The following is a 20,288-nucleotide window of genomic DNA, read 5'->3' on the forward strand; positions in this document are numbered from 1 at the left end:
ATTAGAGTAGAGCCGATGCCATAAAATAACGATATCATTTAGGGCGACTTTTATATATGTAACATAAGTTATACATTTGTCTTTTTCATATTATACGTTGTAACACTCCCAAATGATAAATAACTCTAAAAATGTGTGTCAACATTCATGTAGAGTCTTAAGTTGAGTCTTGCATTTTAAAGACTCAACATAAAACCTTGTTAGTCTTGAGAGTGTCTTGTTTCAAAATTACCGATAATTTTATCCTTAGTACTTCTACGTTACTTAGTTCGACCTAGTTTTAACTAAACACGTAATTCTCTAGTTACGAGTGTCTCTTTTAACCTGTAGTAATATTGTAAGTACATTTGATACTTCATTATCTATAAGTGTCTTTCTAATGATTATGAGTATTTGTTAGTCCAGACACATATCATCTTCTATTTTCAATACTTGTATAGATACATCAATCCTAGCCCTTCATATTATAAAGGTTCACAAAATTTAGAAGAATAGTTACAATCTCCAACTACCTTACATATATCATGCTTATTTTCACATAAACAATAACTTAGAAAAAAAAACAAAAAACTCTCGGACATATCCTCAACTTTCAACAAGAAGTCTCCCTTAAGACGGAGTTTTCCCGTATGAAATGAAGTATGAGAAATTGTAACATTTTTAGATAAAATGTGACCATGTTTTGATAAAAAGATGTGAACAATTTTAGTTGTAACTCTCTGTTACTAAATGGTCATTTTTTATTACAAAATGATGATATTTTCTCCGTTTTAGATTTAGACGAAAACAAACCCATCTAAAATAAGAATTTGACAATTTTTAATAAACACTAACCTTAAAATAAAAAGTGGTCCAAACTTGAATGATTATTACCATCCAATTTTCCTAATACATTTACTCCAAATTACCTTAAAACTATACTATAGATTACCTTAAACTATAGTATAGACTATATAGACTAAATATAGAATATGTTGGAGAGATAAGTTGAATTGACTTTTATGTTCAGTTCGTTTCAGCTATTTTCAGATGGAAAGAACCTGACTTTAATTCAGTCCAGTTCAGATCTTATAATTTCATAAAAGTTCAGATCCAATAAATTCAGTTCAGAAAAGTTCAAATCTTATAAGTTCAGTTCAGAAAAATTCAACAAAATTAAGTCCAAGAGAACAGGGCCTAAAGCGGCACAAATACAATCCTACAACCATCGTACAACCAACATATATCTAACCGAGCTTATGTGTACTTTTTTTGAGCTGACTTAAAGTTTATTTTTTTTTTTATGCTTAAGTGACTGAGTTCAGAAACTTTATGATACAACTCGAATTTTTTAAAATAATGCTCGAAAACATTAATATAAAATTCAGATTCTATCCCATCGGTTGTATTACAAGGTCTACAACTGGTTGTATAGTCTATTAACTGCTAAACCGGTATATAACTTAGAAAAAACAAACTCGAAAAAACAATCATAAATATCCCAAATATTTAATAAACACTAACATTAAAATAAAAAATGGTCTAAACTTGAATTATTATTACCTTCCAATTTTCCTAGTATATTTACACCAACTTACCTTAACATTACCTTAAACAATACTAGTACTAGACTATAGACTTAATAGACAATTTGGATCATATTCATTATTTTCATTCAATTTTCTCTTTAATACACTCTTATTTTAATATATTTTCTTCTTTATTTATTAAAATATTACTTATATGAAATAATTACAGCCATTAGATCGTCCCAAGATTTAATCCAGACCGTTCAACAGTAAAAATATCCATTTCTTTTCAAGTAATGGAGAGAATCCGGACCGCTAAATAGACTATGACAAAGGTAAGAGAGAGAAGATGAATTGACTTTAATTATATGTTTGTCTGTTGTATCACACCATTAGCTCACACAAACTTACTCCCTCCCTTCCTCCCTATTATATCATCACCTTTCTTCACCTGTCTCATGCCTTTCTCTCTCCTTCCTTCTAGAACTATCTCATGGACGATTCCACTCACCGACCTTCCGCTTCTTCTACTCGCCGTTCCTCATCGTCGGCGGCGGAGGAGGCGCCGGCGGAATCGTCTGCCGGCGTACGACATGACGGAGCTCCGGTGAGGCTTCTGGTGTTGCTTCATACGGCGTTTCGGCGCGAGCTTAAGGAGTTGAGGCGTGTGATTGTGGAAATTGGTGGCGCGTGGAGTACACGGATGAGTGATCGGGAGGTTATGGTGGTTGAGTTGATGAGGAGAGTTGAGTTTTTTAGGAGTGTGTATAAGTATCATTGTGTTGCTGAAGCTGAGGTATTGAATTATTTGCTGTTATTAATTAAAGTTTAATTAGTTTGATGTAAGGCGGTTTTACACAAAGATTGATGATCATACTAGTGGCCGAAAGTAGTTGTTATAAGAACTCATTTTAGGATAAATTTGTGTAAGGCCGCATTATACAAGTACTCCTATATTTGATTAAAAGTTAGTTGTTGATTAATTGTGTTAATTTGGCTATAATGTTTGTGTAATGTGTGGTTAATCAATCAAGTTATTAATTCATTGTTAAGAGTGTTGCTGAAGCTGAGGTATTGAATTATTTATTGTATTAATTAAAGTTCAGTTAGTTTGGCGTAAGACAGTTTTACACAAATATTACCTGAAATGGATCCAAACATAATCATATAGTGAACAAAAGTAGTTATTGAAAGTAGTTATTAATTCATTATTAGAGTGTAAGGCTGTCTTATACAAGTATATGTGATTAAAAGTTAGTTATTGATTAATTGTTTTATTCGCTATATTGTTTGGGTAATGTGTGTTATATAACGCTCTTATTGGAGTTTTTAGTGAATTATTACTAGAAGATTTGTTTGACTTAAAAATGCAATATAATTGGTAGTTATTGTGGTGGATATTGTTGTAGGGGTGAGCTAGCTTTTAGCCGATAAAGTTTATAGTTGGAGACTTGGAATTTGGAAGCAGTGATTGTGTTTTGCAATCGGACTTTTGCGCCTGGCTGGCGCCGTTGTGTATTTTATGGTTGACATAGGTTTTTGATGGAGCTAATTATGCAATGCTTAGTAATTAGTTTGGCTGTTATTGTGGATTATAGATGTCAATTAACTTGGTTGACGATGAGCTTTTCTATTGGACTATTGAGATCAGTTTGTTTTGTGTGGATAAAATGGTTCACATGAATTTTGACTCCATTGTTAAAATTATTCTATTCAATACCCGGGGTGAAGAACAAAGTTGTAAACCGGTTTGGGGTGATTTGCAGAATTCTGGAAATTCCTATACAATGTTGTGTTTAACAAAGCCAATGATGCTGGTGTACTGGAACATTTTGGTGACGTTTGAGTTTCTAAATAGTTTTCCGTATGAGAGTGATGAAGGAAAGAAAACTGAATATAGCCAATTCTCAAATAGATGCTGTAACTTTTTTAATTATTTCATAGGAGAGTTTGTTTACCTGTGAGTTTTCAATATTTAACTATCAGGCTTTAAATCTTTAATATAATACGTCGTGCTGTAAATATGTGTCATCACTATTTTGAAACTTAAAATTTTATATTGAAAGCTACATATTTATCTCAACAAGTAAACTGACATGGGAAGACTTTTAATGTAGGAACTTGCTAGACGGTCTAATAGGACAGTTATGTATCAAAATCTTCATCGTATGTATAAGTTATGGTGGATTTTGCCGAAAATATAATTGTATAAAGTCTATGTACTTATGTAGCGACCAGCTGACCATGTCAAAGTCAACTTGGAAGAAGATAATTTTGGACTTTGAGCGGGCACTTTGAAATTACTTGATTAAAAATAAAGGTTGAAGATTAATAAGCATAGAAGACCGAAAAACTCGAAGGTATACCGTAGAATATCCCTAAAATTAATAAGCAATTGCAATTGCAATGAAAGTAGCAATCACGATCTCAATTAATTGTTTGTTTATTGTGCTCATGATTTTAGTTGATGATGTTGTTCTCAAGTTCTACATTACCTTGTTTGAATTTTGTTGAGGGTTTTTGGAAATCAGGGATGTTTATTGTTTACAATGTTGGGTTGTTTTATTGAGGGCATGTGATGCATGGAAATTAGTATTTGCTAATTGTTATAGCTGCCTACGCCTTCTACTGGCATCCAAATGATAAATGTTGAAATAATGTTCGAAGTTCCTTGAAAATTATACTGCAGAAGTATATTTGTGATGCCTTGATGATTGATCCCGCATTATTTTGAACCAGGTTATATTTTTGGCGTTGGACGCACGTGTTGAAAACATCGCCAGCACGTATTACCTGCAACACAGCAGCACAGGTTCTATGTTTGAATCTATAGTTTCTTGTCTAAAAGGTATACTTGACAACCTCGGAAATCCAAGTCAAGGGCTCCAAGAAGTTACATTTCAAATTGGCACTCTTCAGGACTCAATATGTCAGCATATGGTTAAAGAAGAGAAGCACGTAAGTAATCTTCAATTGCATTTTGTTAATATTATGTTACATGAACTGAGTGATGCATACAGAAGCCTCTATAGGACTTCTGTAGTTCTGGTTGAGACAAAAATAAGAGCCAATAATTGGAAGAGACTTGATCATATTAGTTCCCGTTTAATTGCATCTTTACTCATGTGTCGAATACCGGGGGAGAAAGTGTTGCTTGTTATGTTAGTTTTGAACTTAGAGGATCTTCGTCTTATTGTTTATGGCAGGTTTTCCCTCTACTAATGAGCCATTTCTGTGGTGAAGAGCAAGCTTCGCTAATTTGGCAATTCTTGTGTAGTTTCCCCGTGATGCTATTGGCGGATCTTTTCCCATGGTTCGCCAGTTTACTTTCTTTAGAAGAGCAACTGGAACTGAACAATTGCATAAATAACATTCTGACAGAAGATGAATCGACTTTGAAAGAGGTACATATCTGACACCGCTCTTCGCTCATCCTTTAAAGTCAACCTTCTAAACTTAATGGCTGAGATTTTCTACTTAAGGTGGTGATTTTATGGATCAATAAAGCTGGCCAAGAATCCCATGATGGTTTCAATAGATATAACAGATCATCGGAGTATCCTCAAGAGCAAGATAATCTGAGACAATTGTCCAACCTTTGTTTGCTTAAGAAATACCCTAGTGAGAAGCAGGACTTGCAAAAAATCGTTGAGAACAGTCCTTTTGATGGATTATTGCTCTGGCATGCTGCCATTAGATCTGACTTCCAGGAAATTCTGAACAAGCTAAATCAAGCAAGGCTTCAGAAAATTTCGAGGTTGACATCAGTTATTGTTCAAATTAAGTTCTTGAATGAGGTGCTGATATTTTATAGGTACCGTTCTTTGCCTTTTATTGCCATAATTTCTGGAAATATTTGTTTGTTAGTCTTCATTTTCTCCCCTCTTATAAGCATAGTTTTTCTTTTGTTTGTAGTAACATATTGGAAGAAGTCTTCTATCCTTTACTAGAAGACACTTGTTCACAACAGTCATTACCATTGTACAATCCGTTTCCTCACAAAAATGAGGTTGAAAGACTTCAGAAGATTCTGTACGATGCTGATCAAGTCAAATTAACCGAACCCACTTTTCTGGCAAACCTATGTAGTCAAGTGGAAAGTCTTGTATTAGTGACTACTGAACACTTGTCTTTTCAAGAAAAAGAGGTATGCTAGTTGTTTTATTGCTTGCTCAAACTGTATACATAAACTCTACAATTGGTCTCCCTTGTGACGGGTTACCATTTGTGACGGATATTTTGTGAGATAAAATGGTAACAAAATGGGTTAGTGGAGAAAGGGGACCACATGAATAGTGTTGCAGAGAGAGAAAAAGTGGGTACATTGTGAGGTAAAATGGTATCCGTCTTCAGCTTGTGATGGATATGTCATGTCTTCAATGAGAATTTGTGTAAACTCTAATACGTGAGTTGCCTATTGTACTCTGATTATAAAAGTTGATATTGAGTAGCAGATTCCTTTGAAGGAAAAATCTCCATAGCATCATTACTCGTTTCTGTTGTCATTTTAAATATATACCGTCTTTATCAGCTTAATCACACTGCTTTTAGTTCATTATCAGGTGTTTCCTCTCATCGTTGAGAAGTACAACTACGAATACCAGCAGAAGTTGTTGATCAGGAGCTTGTGTATGCTTCCCCTTGGGCTTCTAAAGTGTGTGGTTACTTGGTTTTCATCTCGCCTGCCCAGAGATAAGTTGAACTCTGTTATCAATGGCATTGATCAATGTAGCATCCTTGATAGACCCTTTGCCTCACTTTTACATGGATGGGTTCGTTGTGGTTATTCCGGCAAAACCAGTACCGAAAATCTGCAAGAGATGTTCAATAGAACAATACCATTCATAGCTGAGCTCAGAAGAGAAGAGAGAGATTCCTGTGAAAACGTAAAGCAGGCTAACCTTAGTACTGTTGGTAGCTCTAGGATATTTCCTTCACGGGCGACAAATCTGCTTGGTTCAATTTCCAGTTATCCTACTGAAGCTGTTTCTAATAATTTCCAGGAGCCAAGGCCAATGGACCACATTTATTACTTTCACAAAGCAATAAAAAAAGACCTTGAGTCATTGGTCTTTGACGCAACTAAACTATCCAAAAATTTGGGGCTTCTTAGGGAGTTCACCCGGCATTTTCACTTTGTGAGATCGTTGTATGAACTTCACAGTGAAACAGAGGATAAGGTAGCATTTCCAGCTCTGGAGTCAAATCCAAATGCCCGCAACCTTACACAATCCTACTCTATTGATCATGATATGGAAGCTGAATGTTTTGAGAGAGTATCACGGATTTTAGATGAAATGTCTGAGTTGTATAAGACACTGTCTAATACAGATGTGGTGCCCGTTGATCCGGCATTGGTGAAGTATCATCTGCTATGTTTACAGCTTGAAGATAGCTGCAAATCACTGAAAAAGATATTGGAAGATCACATTAGTCGTGAGGAGGCGGAACTTTGGCCTTTATTTCGAGAGTACTTTTCGATTGAGGAACAAATAACAATTTTGGGATATATGCTTGGAAGAACAAGGGCAGAGATTCTGCAGGAAATGTTAGAATGGCTTATGGCCTACTTAACATTAGAGGAGCAACAAGCTATGATGAGCTATTGGCTTAAGGCCACATATTGCACAAAGTTCAACGAATGGCTTAGTGAATGGTGGGAAGGTGTGAATCAATACGAATTTGATGAGATGGAGGAGCCAACTAAGGGCACTTCAGCAGACGATGTGAATGTTGCCTCCAAATGTGGGGATGGTTCTCTTGATTGGAGAGACAATCTCAGTGCTGCAAACTTCAAGTTACGTGATAATGACTCCAAGGCAGCTAACATGGCTAAGAAAATGGATGGTATCAATGTGGACAACCAAAAACACCTATATATGGAACATGAATTGGTCTTCAAGAAAAAGAAGGATATGCATAGAATGGGTGAATATACTGATGGTGACAGCAAATTTTCGGGACCAACCCATGAGGTGGACCAACGAACTAAACACTTGGTTATTAGTCAGGATGGATTGGAAGCTGCAACTAAAACAGTAACCTACGACTCTTGGTTTAATGTTCAAGCAAACTCACAAGTAACCCTCGACTCGACAATAAGGTTTGTTTACATTTTTTCTTTCAGTTTCCTTCTTTTAATTTGTTCTCTTCCTGGAATTGCTCGACCTGGGATCATTGAAGCGTAACCACCTCCTATGGCAGCAAGAAATCTGTAATCATTAGGTCTTGGCTAAAAAGGCTTATTTGGTTGGATGACTACTTCTATTCTTCTATTCATAGTTGTAAAATGATATCCTTCTAGGTATCTACCTTGCTTATTGGTATGCTCCTTTAGCAAATTCCTACATACAAGTAAATCGTATGTATAGAAACGTTCGTTTGGAACCTCTGAAAGTCGTTCATCCGAAGCTACACTTTGGATGAACCTGTGGACGACCTTTTACCCTCAGCTTTGTCTTTCCAGCAATCCTCATTGTTCTATCTCCTAAATGACATATAATGATGCTTGTATTCTTTCATTTCTCAGTCAATGCCTTGAGGCAAAATCACATTATGATTCAGATACTGCAATTACAAGTGAGACTGGGAAACTTCAGGGTCAGTTCCCCTCATATCGGGACACTGAGGGCTCTGTATTTGGTTGCAAACACTACAAACAGAACTGTAAGCTTGTTGCAACCTGTTGCAACAGGATTTTCACTTGCAGGCGTTGCCATGATGAAGAGATTTCTGATCATGTGATGGATAGGTATATAACTAAAATTATTACTGCCACTCAACTGTTAGTTGTCTCTGAAAGTTCCATGTCCTCAAAGAGTGGGTGTTTGTTATGCACAGGAAATCCACCACTCAAATGATGTGCATGAAATGCTTAGAAATTCAGCCGATTGGACGTACTTGCTCAACTCCTTCCTGTAATGAGTATTCTATGGCACGATTCTATTGCAGATTTTGCAGATTGTTCGATGATGATAGGTACAGTTACTATGTTCTCATATTATAGGCATAGTTGGTATTTAACCTTTTTCCCACTTTGCAAGTGTTCTGTCTATCAGGGACATATTAAGCTCTTTGAAAAATCAGTTGTCTTGGCCACAACTAAAACAAAAAAACAACTTTTTCCTTCCTCGCATTTCTAAATGCCGTGTGTTTTGTATGCTTAATTTTTGGTTTTGTATAAGTAATAATCAATTCTGTTTTCTTTTGACTTACCATCCTCATTCATTTGTTAGTTGCTCTCTGCTACACTGCTCCAGCTCCATGATCACAAGTTCACAACTCACCTATAGAATGATAATATAATAAGGTTAAACTAGAATAATCTGTGCGGCAGTGGCTTGAATTGCGTTCTGTTTCATCTTTATGTGTAGGGCTGGTATCTAAAAAAATGCAGCAGACAAGTTTTTTTCTCTCAATTGGGAGTGATTTCCTGTGCAGAGAGTACTTAGATTTTGCCACCAATTATAGTAGATATTAGGATCGTATGATACTACGATATATGTCAATATTCCATATAGTAGTCATGTGGTAGGATATCTTTAAGAATTAAATAAAAAGGGAAGTAGGATTGGATTGTAATGGTCTCTTCCAATGTGTGCTGGGGCATTGTCCCATGTCGGTAGAAATGTAGAATTACAGTGATGGGACTTGTTAATAAGTAAGTGAGTTACTTCTCCTCCCATCACCGATTGGTTTTACGATAGAACCTCATTCGCATGTGTAACAGTCTACTCAATTTGTGAACAGAATTGTTTGCGGCTCTTATACTCGGGAATAGTAATATGCAACACAGTTGCCATCATGGTCATCTTGAAACAAGCTCTTTGTAGTATAAGTGGTTTGTTTTGTAGCTTCGGTTTAAGTGGCCATACAACTTTGTTACTTGCGTTGACTATATTTTCATTCAACAGGGACATCTACCACTGCCCCTATTGTAACCTATGTCGGGTAGGGAGAGGACTGGGGATTGATTATTTTCATTGCATGAAATGCAATGCTTGCATGGGACGTACTCTTACGGTGCATAAATGCATTGAGAAGTGCATCGAGGACAAGTGTCCTATATGCCAAGAGGATATGTTCACATCAACAAATCCTGTCAAGTCCCTAAACTGCGGTCATGTGATGCACTCCTCATGCTTTCAGGTACACGGATATCCACTAGTTCTGTTTCTCTCAATATAATTTGAAAAACGACTCTGACTTTGTTGTGGGATGGTCAGGACTACACTTGCATGAAATACACGTGTCCGATTTGCAGCAAATCACTTGGGGATATGCAGGTCCGTCATTATGATCTTTCCTCATACATTTCTGAGTGATGATTTAGAGTACAGTTTGTCTCCGTTCATCCTTAAAACAGAAATCTTTGTGTCTATTTTTACAACTTTTGTCTGGAGCATTTGTTGTAGTGATTATTTTCTCCATGATTGTGATGTGTAGGAGACTTTTTTTTTTGAGGACTACCCTTTAAGTGTATGATGTAGACCTTTGTGTTCCATATAGGTTATTTGGTTGTTCGGAATTGTGAATACTATTCCAGATTGTCCATGTGATGTACACATTCATGCAAGAGCATGCGCATGAGATCGATACATCATACGTTTCTGTAGAACTCGAGCAAAAAACTGCACCTACATTTTAAGTTCAACGTTTTTGCCATTAGGGTTGAGTAAAATGAATTGTGTCTGAATGTAGTCATGAACGACTATACTCTGTTGGAATGATGTAAGAAACAATCATCAATGAACATGGATACTAATTTGACATTCTAATTTCCCAGTGTCCCCCTAACACGGATGCGGTGAGTGGAATATGTGTCAAATGAAAGGCTACTTTGCTAAATCGGATATGGCTTTGAAGGACTTTTTTTGTTAGCTTTCTAACAATGTTCTTTTACAGGTGTATTTCAAAATGTTGGATGCACTTTTGGCTGAAGAGAAAATGCCGGAGGAGTACAGTGGCCAAACTCAGGTTAGTTACTTAGTTTGCTATCCTTTCCAAGGTATAGACTAAATATGGTTATGTATGACATATATCACTAATAGACTCTAATCCTCAGGGCATATTATGCAATGATTGTGCAAAGAAAGGAACTGCTCCCTTTCATTGGCTGTATCACAAGTGCTCATTTTGCAGCTCATACAACACCCGGCTTTTATGACTCTTCTGATACATCATCAGGTAAATATGGTAAATGTGACTCTTAAATAGAAACCTGTTGTGTGGTTTAACAGTTTAACCAATACTAGGCCACTGAACTGATCATATTACTCCGTACTTGCAAAGTTGCAAAGATTCATGGATAAGCAACTAGTTAAATCCTTAATGGGGCGGTTCAAGTGCTTTAGATTATCTAACTCCTTTTTCTTTGATAAGCTGTGTGGCACATCTAACACTTTAGGATAATCCCTCTATCCTTCAACAATAACAACTAAATTACCTCAGTGCCTCAGTGGCTGCAAATTTTCGGATGTACGCAGTCTTACCCTTGTCTTAGCAACACAAAGAGACTGTTTCCAAATGACCAAGATGATAAAATAAAAACGGTCATTAATCTGATGTAATCTACGAAGTAGTATGCTGTAAGAAACTTTTGTTCTAAACATAGAATGAGCTCTGGCCTTTAACTTCGTTTCCCTCGCAATTTTTACATACATCTATGGAATAGTGAGAAATATTCCCAACATAAATGCATTCATATCATATTTATGCAGTGTCTTGTAGTGGTGATACCTTGGGCCGATGTTTGATATTGTGTGTCCTCAATTGTACAAAATAATAGGGAATGCTGTCATACATGTGAAAATCCTGCTGTTGAATAGCTGATTCCTGTGAAGTAAGCAGCTCAAGATTGGGTGGTGTCGCCTTTCAACATCTTATCTCGGAACAAACCCGCTAGACTTGGCACACAGGTCAAGTCACTTTTGTCGGGTTTACCTCCGTCACCCAGAACATTGAACGTTCAATAGACCGTCTCTGGCTGTGTGAGTGATTTTTTTTGTTTGGGGTGCATTTGAGAGATGAAGGATAACCCTGTAAATTCACCAGTGAATAAATCTAGGAGTAGTTTGTTCCTAACAGGTCTTGAACAATTACTGTAATCCGAAATTACTGGAGCCTAGAGGTGTGACAGGGTTACTTCAAGCAGATTTTGAAGATTGCAACTGGTTTTTACTGGGCGTGGTACTTTGAAATACAACAGCACGAGAATCGAGATCAACCGATGGAAAGTTTGATATAGATGAAGTGCCCCCTTCGTTTCTGGCAAAACGGGCAGTGTTTTGCGTAGTTTATTTTAGTCCATTTTCAATTAACATCGTGTGGTCGATTCAGATTATTTTTACTTCACTAATTCAGTTTTGATAGCATAATTCTTAGCTCTCTTGCGTGAGCTTGTAACAAACTAACTATTATGGAGTAATATATATGAAATCATTGATTGGATTTTAACCATTAGTTTAAGCTTTTGATTAAGATGAATTCGCTCACACGATATTAGAGCCTAATGACAAGTTCAAATAGTATAGGTTCATGTGGCGACTGATATCCACTCTTCAATCCCAAAGGATATTCAGGTGATCGTGGCTAATGATCACAATTTTTAGGATTCCTTACAAGCGATTTAGTTACTTTACGTCACATCTTCGATTCTTCAATTGAGGCACGTATTTTGACACGAGACGACTATTCTTTTAGGCATGTCGTATTTCAACAAGCTAGGAGTGGTAGAGTAAAAAAGACGGGTTTTTTTGTTCGTTTCCGTCAGCAACCTCCATTGATTAGTAGTCGGTATTCATTTTTTTTTTTTTTTTTTTTTTGGCAACAAGAAAGAAAGTTTCCTTACATAGTAGCTATCCGACTCGTCGGTATTCATTTTATTTTCATGCATTTGATTAAAATTCTTCTCACATGTATATACAAACATGTGGAGATGAAATAAAAGGAGGGAGTACTCAAGTAGAGAAGAGACGATCTCATGATAAATTTATTTAGGAGACCGTTTTGAAGTAAAAATCGTACCAAAGGTAATAAATAGGTACATTTGATATAAAATAGTACTACTATTTTACTAATAAAATTGGTCACATTTACATATATTCTTATGTAAATTTGTACAAAATGAAATAATCATTCTGAACTACAATTAAAAACACATAAAAAAAAGTATAAACAAAAGATACATGGCCGTTGCATAAATATTTCGATAATTACTATCATAAAAAAATACAAAACGATGTGAACTATTCCTTACACCAATTAACATCAAGCGGGGATAGCTCAGTTGGGAGAGCGTCAGACTGAAGATCTGAAGGTCGCGTGTTCGATCCACGCTCACCGCAATTGTTTTTGGTGCGGTCTTTGGTTAGAAACGTGGTTTTTGTCATAAAAGACTATTTCTTACATCAATTAATATCAAGCGGGGATAGCTCAGTTGGGAGAGCGTCAGACTGAAGATCTGAAGGTCGCGTGTTCGATCCACGCTCACCGCATTTTTTTTTGTTTATTTTTATTGTTTTTTTTGCTCAATCAATTGAAATGTATTTTTTTTTTGTTTATTTTTATTGTTTTTTTGCTCAATCAATTGATTTTTGTTTTTTTTTATTGTTTTTTTCGCTCAATCAATTGAAATGTATTTTTTTGGTTTATTTTTATTGTTTTTTTCGCTCAATCAATTGAAATGTTTCTCAGAATAAGACCTTTACACTTTGGGATTTACCCAGAATAAGACCTTTACACTTTGGGATTTACCCACCATTTGTGGAGTAGTCGAGTACTATATACAAATGAATTAAATTTACGAAATTTAGGACTTGTTTGGTTGCCCGTCAAAAAGACATAAATTGACAATTCATGGGCAGTGTGAAAATAACTACTCCCTAGTAAGTGAAAGTTTCTATGAAATTGGAGTTACCACATGCAACCAAACAACTTTTTCAAATTCACGTGAATTAGAATAGCATAGTAATTAGAACTTACCGGCCATTGCATTTTCCCGTTGCGAACCAAACGACCCCTTTAGTGCTAGTTAATACAGAGTAAAGGGTTTCGAGCCCTCTGACAACTGATAATTGAAATGACCTGCGTTTGTCGAAAAGCGAAAAAAAAAATTTGGCAAAAGCCATAGATTACATTTAACTGAAAAAGAAACAGAGAGGAGCAAAGTTTTACAAGAATTGTGAACACTAAACCACGGTACGCTGCTGCTGCTGCTGCTGCTGCTGCATGTCTGCAACTAACTAAATAGCCTTCTGATAACAGGATACCAATGCTAAGAAAATTCAGGAGCAGCTAAAAAAGACCACCGTAACGAAAATAAAAACAAATACTAAGTACTATTGTTCTACACTCTTAACTTGCTAAGATAAAAGAAAGCAATAATGGCCTACATGGCTACATACACAATTTTATTTAACCTCCACAAAAATGCAGCTCAGATATGAGCTAAAGCAAATGCATCCTCTCGACGCAGGGTTGCTGCAACCATTGATTGAGGGGCTCTCCACATCCCACAAAGCACCCGGAATTCCCATTTTCTGTAAAGAATGGGAAGCTGAAAAGATCGAGTAGTTCCTGAACTGCCTGCCTAACCAAAGAGGTCCCGGTAACTCTGCTCCTTCGACCCCAACCAGTCACGATGTCGATCCTGGTTGGTCCTACGCCTGAGATGAGTAACTGTCTTCGGAACGAAGCAAGTGTCCTTGAGAGAGCGGTCACTGCAGTCCCGTCTGACATGACGTGGAGGTTGATGAGCCAGTAGCATGAACTCTTTTCCTTTACGGCATCAGGGTACACATTCTTTATAGCAGCCACCTCCCAGACTGACCCGGCTTCTTCCTTTAGCCCGGACTTGTGTAGAAAATCCACTATTGCATCGACAAGCCCTCTTTTGCTCTCCCTGTCTTCACTATGCATCATGTCGAAAAACCTTCCTGCATGGTCTTTTACGTTCTTCCCATCTGGGCCTGCTGAGGGCAGACTTAGCAGAAACATATGGGCCGGATGGCCTGTGATGGCCATCAGCTGTCCACAAAAGCCCATGTCATATGATGATTTCGAGTCTGTGCAACAACTGAGAAGTAAAGTGTAAGTCTGAAGAGACGGGTTCAGGCCCATCTGGATCATGCCTTGAAGCAAGTTATAAGCATCTGCAAATCGGTGAGCTCGAAGGAAAGCGCTGAGCAAAGAATTGCAAGTCGGGACATTAGGGCATAAACTAGCATTAAGCATTGCCAGATACCAGTGTAGGGCTTTTTCAGGATTCCCAGCTTTACCCCATAAGTCAACAAGAAGACCATAAACATGCTCATCAGGCACCCAATTCTTGCGTTTCATCTCTGAAAATATTGCTTCAGCCTCCTCCAGATATCCACAATGTCCGAGGACTTCCATCACTATACTATACGTCACTTTGTCGGGCTCAAATCCTGCATTTTGCATGTCACGATAGATCTGCAAGGCAATGGGATAGTTCCTAGCCTTCCCCTGCAAGGCGATCATGATGTTGTAAGTAACTAGATTGGGGACACAACCTTGATCAATCATCTCACAGAAGAGCTTGTGGGCAGCAGTAAGATGGCCTGCCTTCCCGAGGCAGTTGATCATAACACTATAAGTAAATGTATCGGGGGAAAGGCCGGCCTCTTGCATTTTCTGGTACATATGCAATGCGACATCAAGAAATCCGGCTTTGGCGTGGATATCAATGAGCGTGCAATAAGTGACTCGGTCTGGTTCACAGCCCATTTTTTGCATCTGGTGGAAAACACGGAGTGCTTCGCTGAGAAAATTTGCACGCCCATAACTGTGGATAAGGCGGTTATATGTGACCACATTAGGCTCGCACCCATCGCTCACCATCTGATCAAGCAAGATATTGATTGCATTGAACTTTTTGGCCCTACCGAGAATGCCAACCATGGTAGTATAAGTATGTCCATCGTGCTTGAAACCCGCTTGACGTTTCAACCAGTTGAAAAAACCAATTGCAACACCACAGTCTGGAATTTGCTTCAAAACTTGATTTGCTTGATAAGCATCCATCGAGAATCTGAGATTGTCAAGAGTTGATTCAACTAAAGGGCTCCATTTCAGAGTTTTTAACACATTTGTAAAACTTTCAACAACCTGGCTACTGTTACCAAATTGCCTGACAAATGGAGCAGCTCCCGTATGCGACTTAAACTCTCTCTGACGGTGGTTGGTATAAGGTGGTATTCCACCAGATTGTCTCTGTGCTTGTACATTGGGGATGCTATGTGGCGTAGACTGACCAGCATATGATTTGGAATTTGTACATTGGGGATGGTAACTCGTCTTTTCTGAAGCAACGACCCGAGTCCCTCCACAGGTTTTCTTCTCTGATGATATTCTGACCTTTTTAGTCTCATGGCCATAAGTTGGATCCGGGTTATGAGCATTGGCTTGCGGAGCTTGAGAATCTATTGGACTTGCAGTGGCCCTTATATTTGACGAAGGTTTCTCATGTACATCAGAAAAGTTGTTCTCTACAGGCTTTACAGATGATGGCTTGACAGTAACACGATATCTCGTTTGACCAACCATATAATTTTGACCAGGAGAATCTGTTCCACTTCCATCCTTCAAGGGTATTTTATAATTTACAACATCTGAAATAAAACCAACTGCAGCAATACCTGCCTTAACCAATTGATCTGTTATGTGAACTGATGACTGTGTGACATCAGTTTGACCAGAATCAGTTGCATAGCTTACGCAGTCTGTTTTTCCCAAAGAGCTGGAAAGAGAAGTGCCCTTCGAGTGAGAAACTGCACGGTCAATACCATCAATCTTCTTAGAAGACAATGATTTTTGCCGGAGCAATGTAGTATGTCTCCTTGAGACACATTTTTCATCGTCCGCGCAGGAACAAGAACTCCCATCAGCTGTATTACATCTTGACCCGCTATATAATATGGATCTAGCACAACTGGATAGGTTACTGATCTGCTTGGCCCGTAGCATAATCTCAATATGCAATCAACCCTGCAGTATCAGAGGCAGATTTAGGTAAATAAGAGGACTTTTGGACGTGATTGGAAAAATAAAATAAAAAATAAGGTACCCAAGCCCTAATGCAAAGTGCAGGAAGCCACATAAGCTTACGATGTCTGACAAGAGAAGGCTGCAAAAGCACCCAGTGCAGTCTCACCCACAAAGTACACCGATTTGAGATCTTGAAACTTTTATTTAAAAATGACGTCAATACTGAAGCTATGCAGTAAGTCGTATAAAGCATGCATTGAGATTTGTGGACGACATACACAAGTGGAATCTACTGTTTCATACACGACTAAAAATCATGATCGGAAACTACGAAATGCAGCAAAAAGACCATACAATACAAGAGAGACTATCACATGATTCCTGCCTCACGAATCTAAGCCCATTTAAGATTTTTGTCTTCCACATATGGCCAGTCATGTCAGATCATTTTAGGGAACCCCATCATTCTTTCTTAAGTTATAAACTTTCTATGCAAAAAAAAGAGATCTTATATACTCGCACATAGTCATTAAGTCCCCATATGAAATTAACTGAGAGTAAAATAGTAAACAAACAGGAGCAATAGTTTCACCCTTGCAAAGTTCATTTGCGCTTGTTAGCTTTATCTAGCGGACAAATTAACTTCAGAGCTAGGTACTGATCTAACACAATTAAAAGAAGAGGCTTGAACCTCTAAAATCCGAAGTTTGCAACTTGGGCTTAAGAGTTAAGACCTGACTTAAGGATGCACACAAAGACTATACAATATGAAGTACTGATTACTGAACCCTCAAATCATGTTTAGCCAAACTGAACAAACTTGAGTCTCACTTTAAAACATGGGTCAACAAATTTGGCTTAAAGGTATAATCAAGGTGTCTATATGGCAGTTGAATTGCAATTAGCATGGAATTGCAATTAGCATGGTGCATTCATGTATTGGAACTAATTACAGGGATCTATATCTTAGTTAAACAAAGCGTGCCTGAGCCCGTGGTGGAGTGAGGCACTAGCCTTATACCTATATCGCCTTGTTGGGCCTAGGCATGCCTTGTAGATAAGGCGCTTCTAGCGAGCACTATTGTGCAATACTGTGCCTTTTCTTAGAACTTAGATTTGTAAGTGTCTACCTCTAAAACTTCATTTCAAGACTTAATTCATGTTTTTGAAAAAAAAAAAAAAAAAAATTAGTTAGTGTAACACTACTGCCCTATTAGCATTCTGCATGATGCGTTCCTATGCCCTACATAGAATAGAGGGATTTATAAGTTCACTTGCGCCTCTACCCTAGCAACGCTTGGGTAGACAAGAGTTACAACTCACTTGTACATGGGTCAACCAACTCCCAAGTTTTGGACAAAAACCGCTACAAATCTCCAGTATTTAAGGGTCCATCACAATACTGCAAGAATATATTCCCCCTAAATGCCTAATCTTGGAAATACACCTCTAGAGTTCATGTACTTGCCACACAAAGGTTCAGTGAACTCGACGTTGGAATAAAGAGTCCACCATATGTCGAACTCTAAATATGCAACAGAAATTACCAGGATACAACCACAGAACGATTTAATTCAATAAAACAAAGACAGTGGAAGGGGAAAAATCCCAAATAGGATGTTGATAGCAGCTCTGATAAATCAGCTATTCTACCAAAGATCATCTTCCATTGTTCTCCTTTAGAAATGCAGCTACCATTAATATAACGGTAGCGAAATCGACCCTGGGTTATACAAGCACAGGGTAATTATCAGTAACTACAACACTTACCACTTCCAAATTTCTCATTTTTCACACCACAATACACTACTATTTCTTCCACAAATATTGGAAATAACATAACTAACATCAAATCAAATAAATTACACATATCCATTTCAAACAAGAAAACGGGTCAAATAGATAGATAAGACAAAAAGCAGAATGCCTACGGAATGCCAAACTCTTTCCCTATCCACCTATACGGGGTACTATTTAACCCGTTTTGCACTTAAGACGGATAAGGCTGTCTCTCAAGGAATTAACACCACAGCTAATTAACTAAAAAAAACCTAAATAGTTAAAAACAAAAATGACAACCCAAATTAGAAATCTAACACATTTAGGTCAAAAACATGAAATCTAATTATCTAAACACGAAAATGCAAAATTAAGAAAAACCCATTACATAATTAAACCTAAAAACACAGAAAAATCAAAACTTTTCATCAAAGATTGTAACTTTTATAATCCAGAATCATATAATGACAGTCAATTATTGAAATTGAATATGAAAAAAACAGGGGAATGAGAGTAGCGAAAGGTAATAATAATGAGAAATTAAAAAGTGGGTAATTAGAAAAAGAAAAGGATTAGAAGAAAAACCTGAAAAATCATGCGGTAAAATAATTAAGTGAAGGGTAAAAAGGAAGAGAAGAAGAAGAATGAGAAGGGAGGCGGCTACTCAATCTCAAAGTTCTTCTTCTCTTATGTTTTTGGTTGTCAGTCAACTTTGTAGAGTTTTCTCCAAGTTACCTGGCTTTCCTCTTTTATGTTTTTTTTTTTTTTAAATATTTTACTTTTGTGCCTTTTTAAGTATTTTACCCATAAAAGTAGGAGTAGATCGGATTTTTTTTTTTTGAGTTAGACATATTTGGGTCGGGTTTACATTGATGTAGTTCGATCCAAATACAACTCTATTAGTGGATAATCGTAATTACTAGAAGATTCCGTTTTAGGATATATTTGCGTAAACCTGTCCTATAGAAGTATTTGTGTTTTTTCATTTGTACCCAACTGGTTTATTTTTACGTAATCGTTGTTTCATATATAAGTTGCTAAATTATTATACACACTTTTCATAATTTTTCCATTCAAGACTTTTATTCTCGTGAAAAAAAAAAATCTTCTCTTAACCTAATCAACCAATTAGACATAAATGATTCTGTTTTGTTGATTAAACCACATGAATTTGCGTTTTTGAATAAATTAATTGATGTTTTATTATTTTAATTAGAACTTTCCTTCAGTAAGAGAAGGTGATGGTGGTGGATGCATAGTGGCGAAGGTGTGGTGGGGTGTTGCATGTGGGGGCTTGGTGGTGGCGGTAGAGGGATTATTGCGTGTGTGTTTTTTTTGTTGGGAGAGAAGATTATTGTATATTATTTTTATTGGTGTATGAATGCGGAAAGGGTAAAACTGAAAATTACGCGTATAAATTAGTAATCTTTGTATATAAAATAGCAGAAATCGCACCTTTATACTTCCTCACTTGGTCTTAGACTCTTAGTGCTTCATAATTCATATCTCTTCATCTTATACTCCCTCCATTCAACTCCACTTTGCAACTTTCTATTTTGCGCACTATTCACAAGTGAACATTCAACTTCAATTTTCTCTCGATACATAAGTGAAAATATATTGATGTGGGATCTTATTTGATTCGTCTATAAGAGTACATCAAAAATATGCAACTTTTATAATTTTTGCAAATACGCAGCTAATGATATTTATAGTGTAAAAGTTGCTTTGACAAACGTGATAAAAGAAACTTGTAAAGTGGAGTTGAATGGAGGGAGTAGGTTTAACTCAATTTCGCCTCATCTTTCAATGATCGAGCCTATTGAGTGTTGTAATGTTGCGATGGGCTTTGTTGCAAACAGATTATTATTATCCATAAATAACTTGATAATTTCAAAAAAAAAATGACCTAGACCTAGACCTGAAATGACTCAGCTCGACCCTAAATCACCACACCCGAAATTAACCCGGGACATGAAATAGCTCAGCCCA

At 37.0% G+C, this 20,288-nt stretch overlaps 2 protein-coding genes and 2 non-coding genes across 7 annotated transcripts; 3 read left to right on the plus strand and 1 right to left on the minus strand.

Annotated features, from left to right (window-relative positions):
- The first annotated feature begins 1,870 nt into the window (after positions 1 to 1,870).
- On the plus strand, positions 1,871 to 11,969 carry LOC141652677 (zinc finger protein BRUTUS-like At1g18910). Of its 3 annotated transcripts, none has more exons than XM_074460238.1 (13): positions 1,871 to 2,304; positions 4,248 to 4,466; positions 4,715 to 4,912; positions 4,991 to 5,322; positions 5,424 to 5,655; positions 6,071 to 7,611; positions 8,038 to 8,259; positions 8,349 to 8,486; positions 9,422 to 9,656; positions 9,734 to 9,793; positions 10,413 to 10,484; positions 10,573 to 10,694; positions 11,296 to 11,969. In XM_074460238.1, the coding sequence occupies exons 1-12, from the start codon at positions 2,002 to 2,004 to the stop codon at positions 10,672 to 10,674; spliced, it is 3,654 nt and encodes a 1,217-aa protein (XP_074316339.1). In that variant the 5' UTR covers positions 1,871 to 2,001; the 3' UTR covers positions 10,675 to 10,694; positions 11,296 to 11,969. The 3 variants fall into 3 exon arrangements, 2 of the variants coding, with proteins under 2 accessions (XP_074316339.1, XP_074316340.1); XM_074460239.1 differs by having other exon boundaries at positions 1,897 to 2,304; positions 11,228 to 11,969; XR_012547227.1 differs by lacking the exons at positions 9,422 to 9,656; positions 9,734 to 9,793; positions 10,413 to 10,484; positions 10,573 to 10,694; positions 11,296 to 11,969 and adding an exon at positions 8,845 to 9,067 and having other exon boundaries at positions 1,903 to 2,304; positions 8,349 to 8,596.
- An 811-nt stretch (positions 11,970 to 12,780) lies between these two features.
- TRNAF-GAA (transfer RNA phenylalanine (anticodon GAA)) lies at positions 12,781 to 12,853 on the plus strand. Its single transcript has one exon. It is a non-coding gene; the product is annotated as a tRNA-Phe (tRNA).
- Positions 12,854 to 12,930: 77 nt separating this feature from the next.
- Positions 12,931 to 13,003, plus strand: TRNAF-GAA (transfer RNA phenylalanine (anticodon GAA)). Its single transcript has one exon. It is a non-coding gene; the product is annotated as a tRNA-Phe (tRNA).
- A 609-nt stretch (positions 13,004 to 13,612) lies between these two features.
- On the minus strand, positions 13,613 to 19,064 carry LOC141652678 (pentatricopeptide repeat-containing protein At1g74750-like). 2 transcript variants are annotated; one of them, XM_074460241.1, is made up of 3 exons: positions 18,882 to 19,015; positions 18,065 to 18,240; positions 13,613 to 16,517 (listed from the first exon to the last, which is right to left on the minus strand). In XM_074460241.1, the coding sequence occupies exon 3, from the start codon at positions 16,494 to 16,496 to the stop codon at positions 13,956 to 13,958; it is 2,541 nt and encodes an 846-aa protein (XP_074316342.1). In that variant the 5' UTR covers positions 16,497 to 16,517; positions 18,065 to 18,240; positions 18,882 to 19,015; the 3' UTR covers positions 13,613 to 13,955. The 2 variants fall into 2 exon arrangements, with proteins under 2 accessions (XP_074316342.1, XP_074316341.1); XM_074460240.1 differs by lacking the exon at positions 18,065 to 18,240 and having other exon boundaries at positions 18,882 to 19,064.
- Between the last annotated feature and the right edge of the window lie 1,224 nt (positions 19,065 to 20,288).

This window comes from Silene latifolia, chromosome 4 (assembly GCF_048544455.1).
Source record: "Silene latifolia isolate original U9 population chromosome 4, ASM4854445v1, whole genome shotgun sequence".
Taxonomy (NCBI): domain Eukaryota; kingdom Viridiplantae; phylum Streptophyta; class Magnoliopsida; order Caryophyllales; family Caryophyllaceae; genus Silene; species Silene latifolia.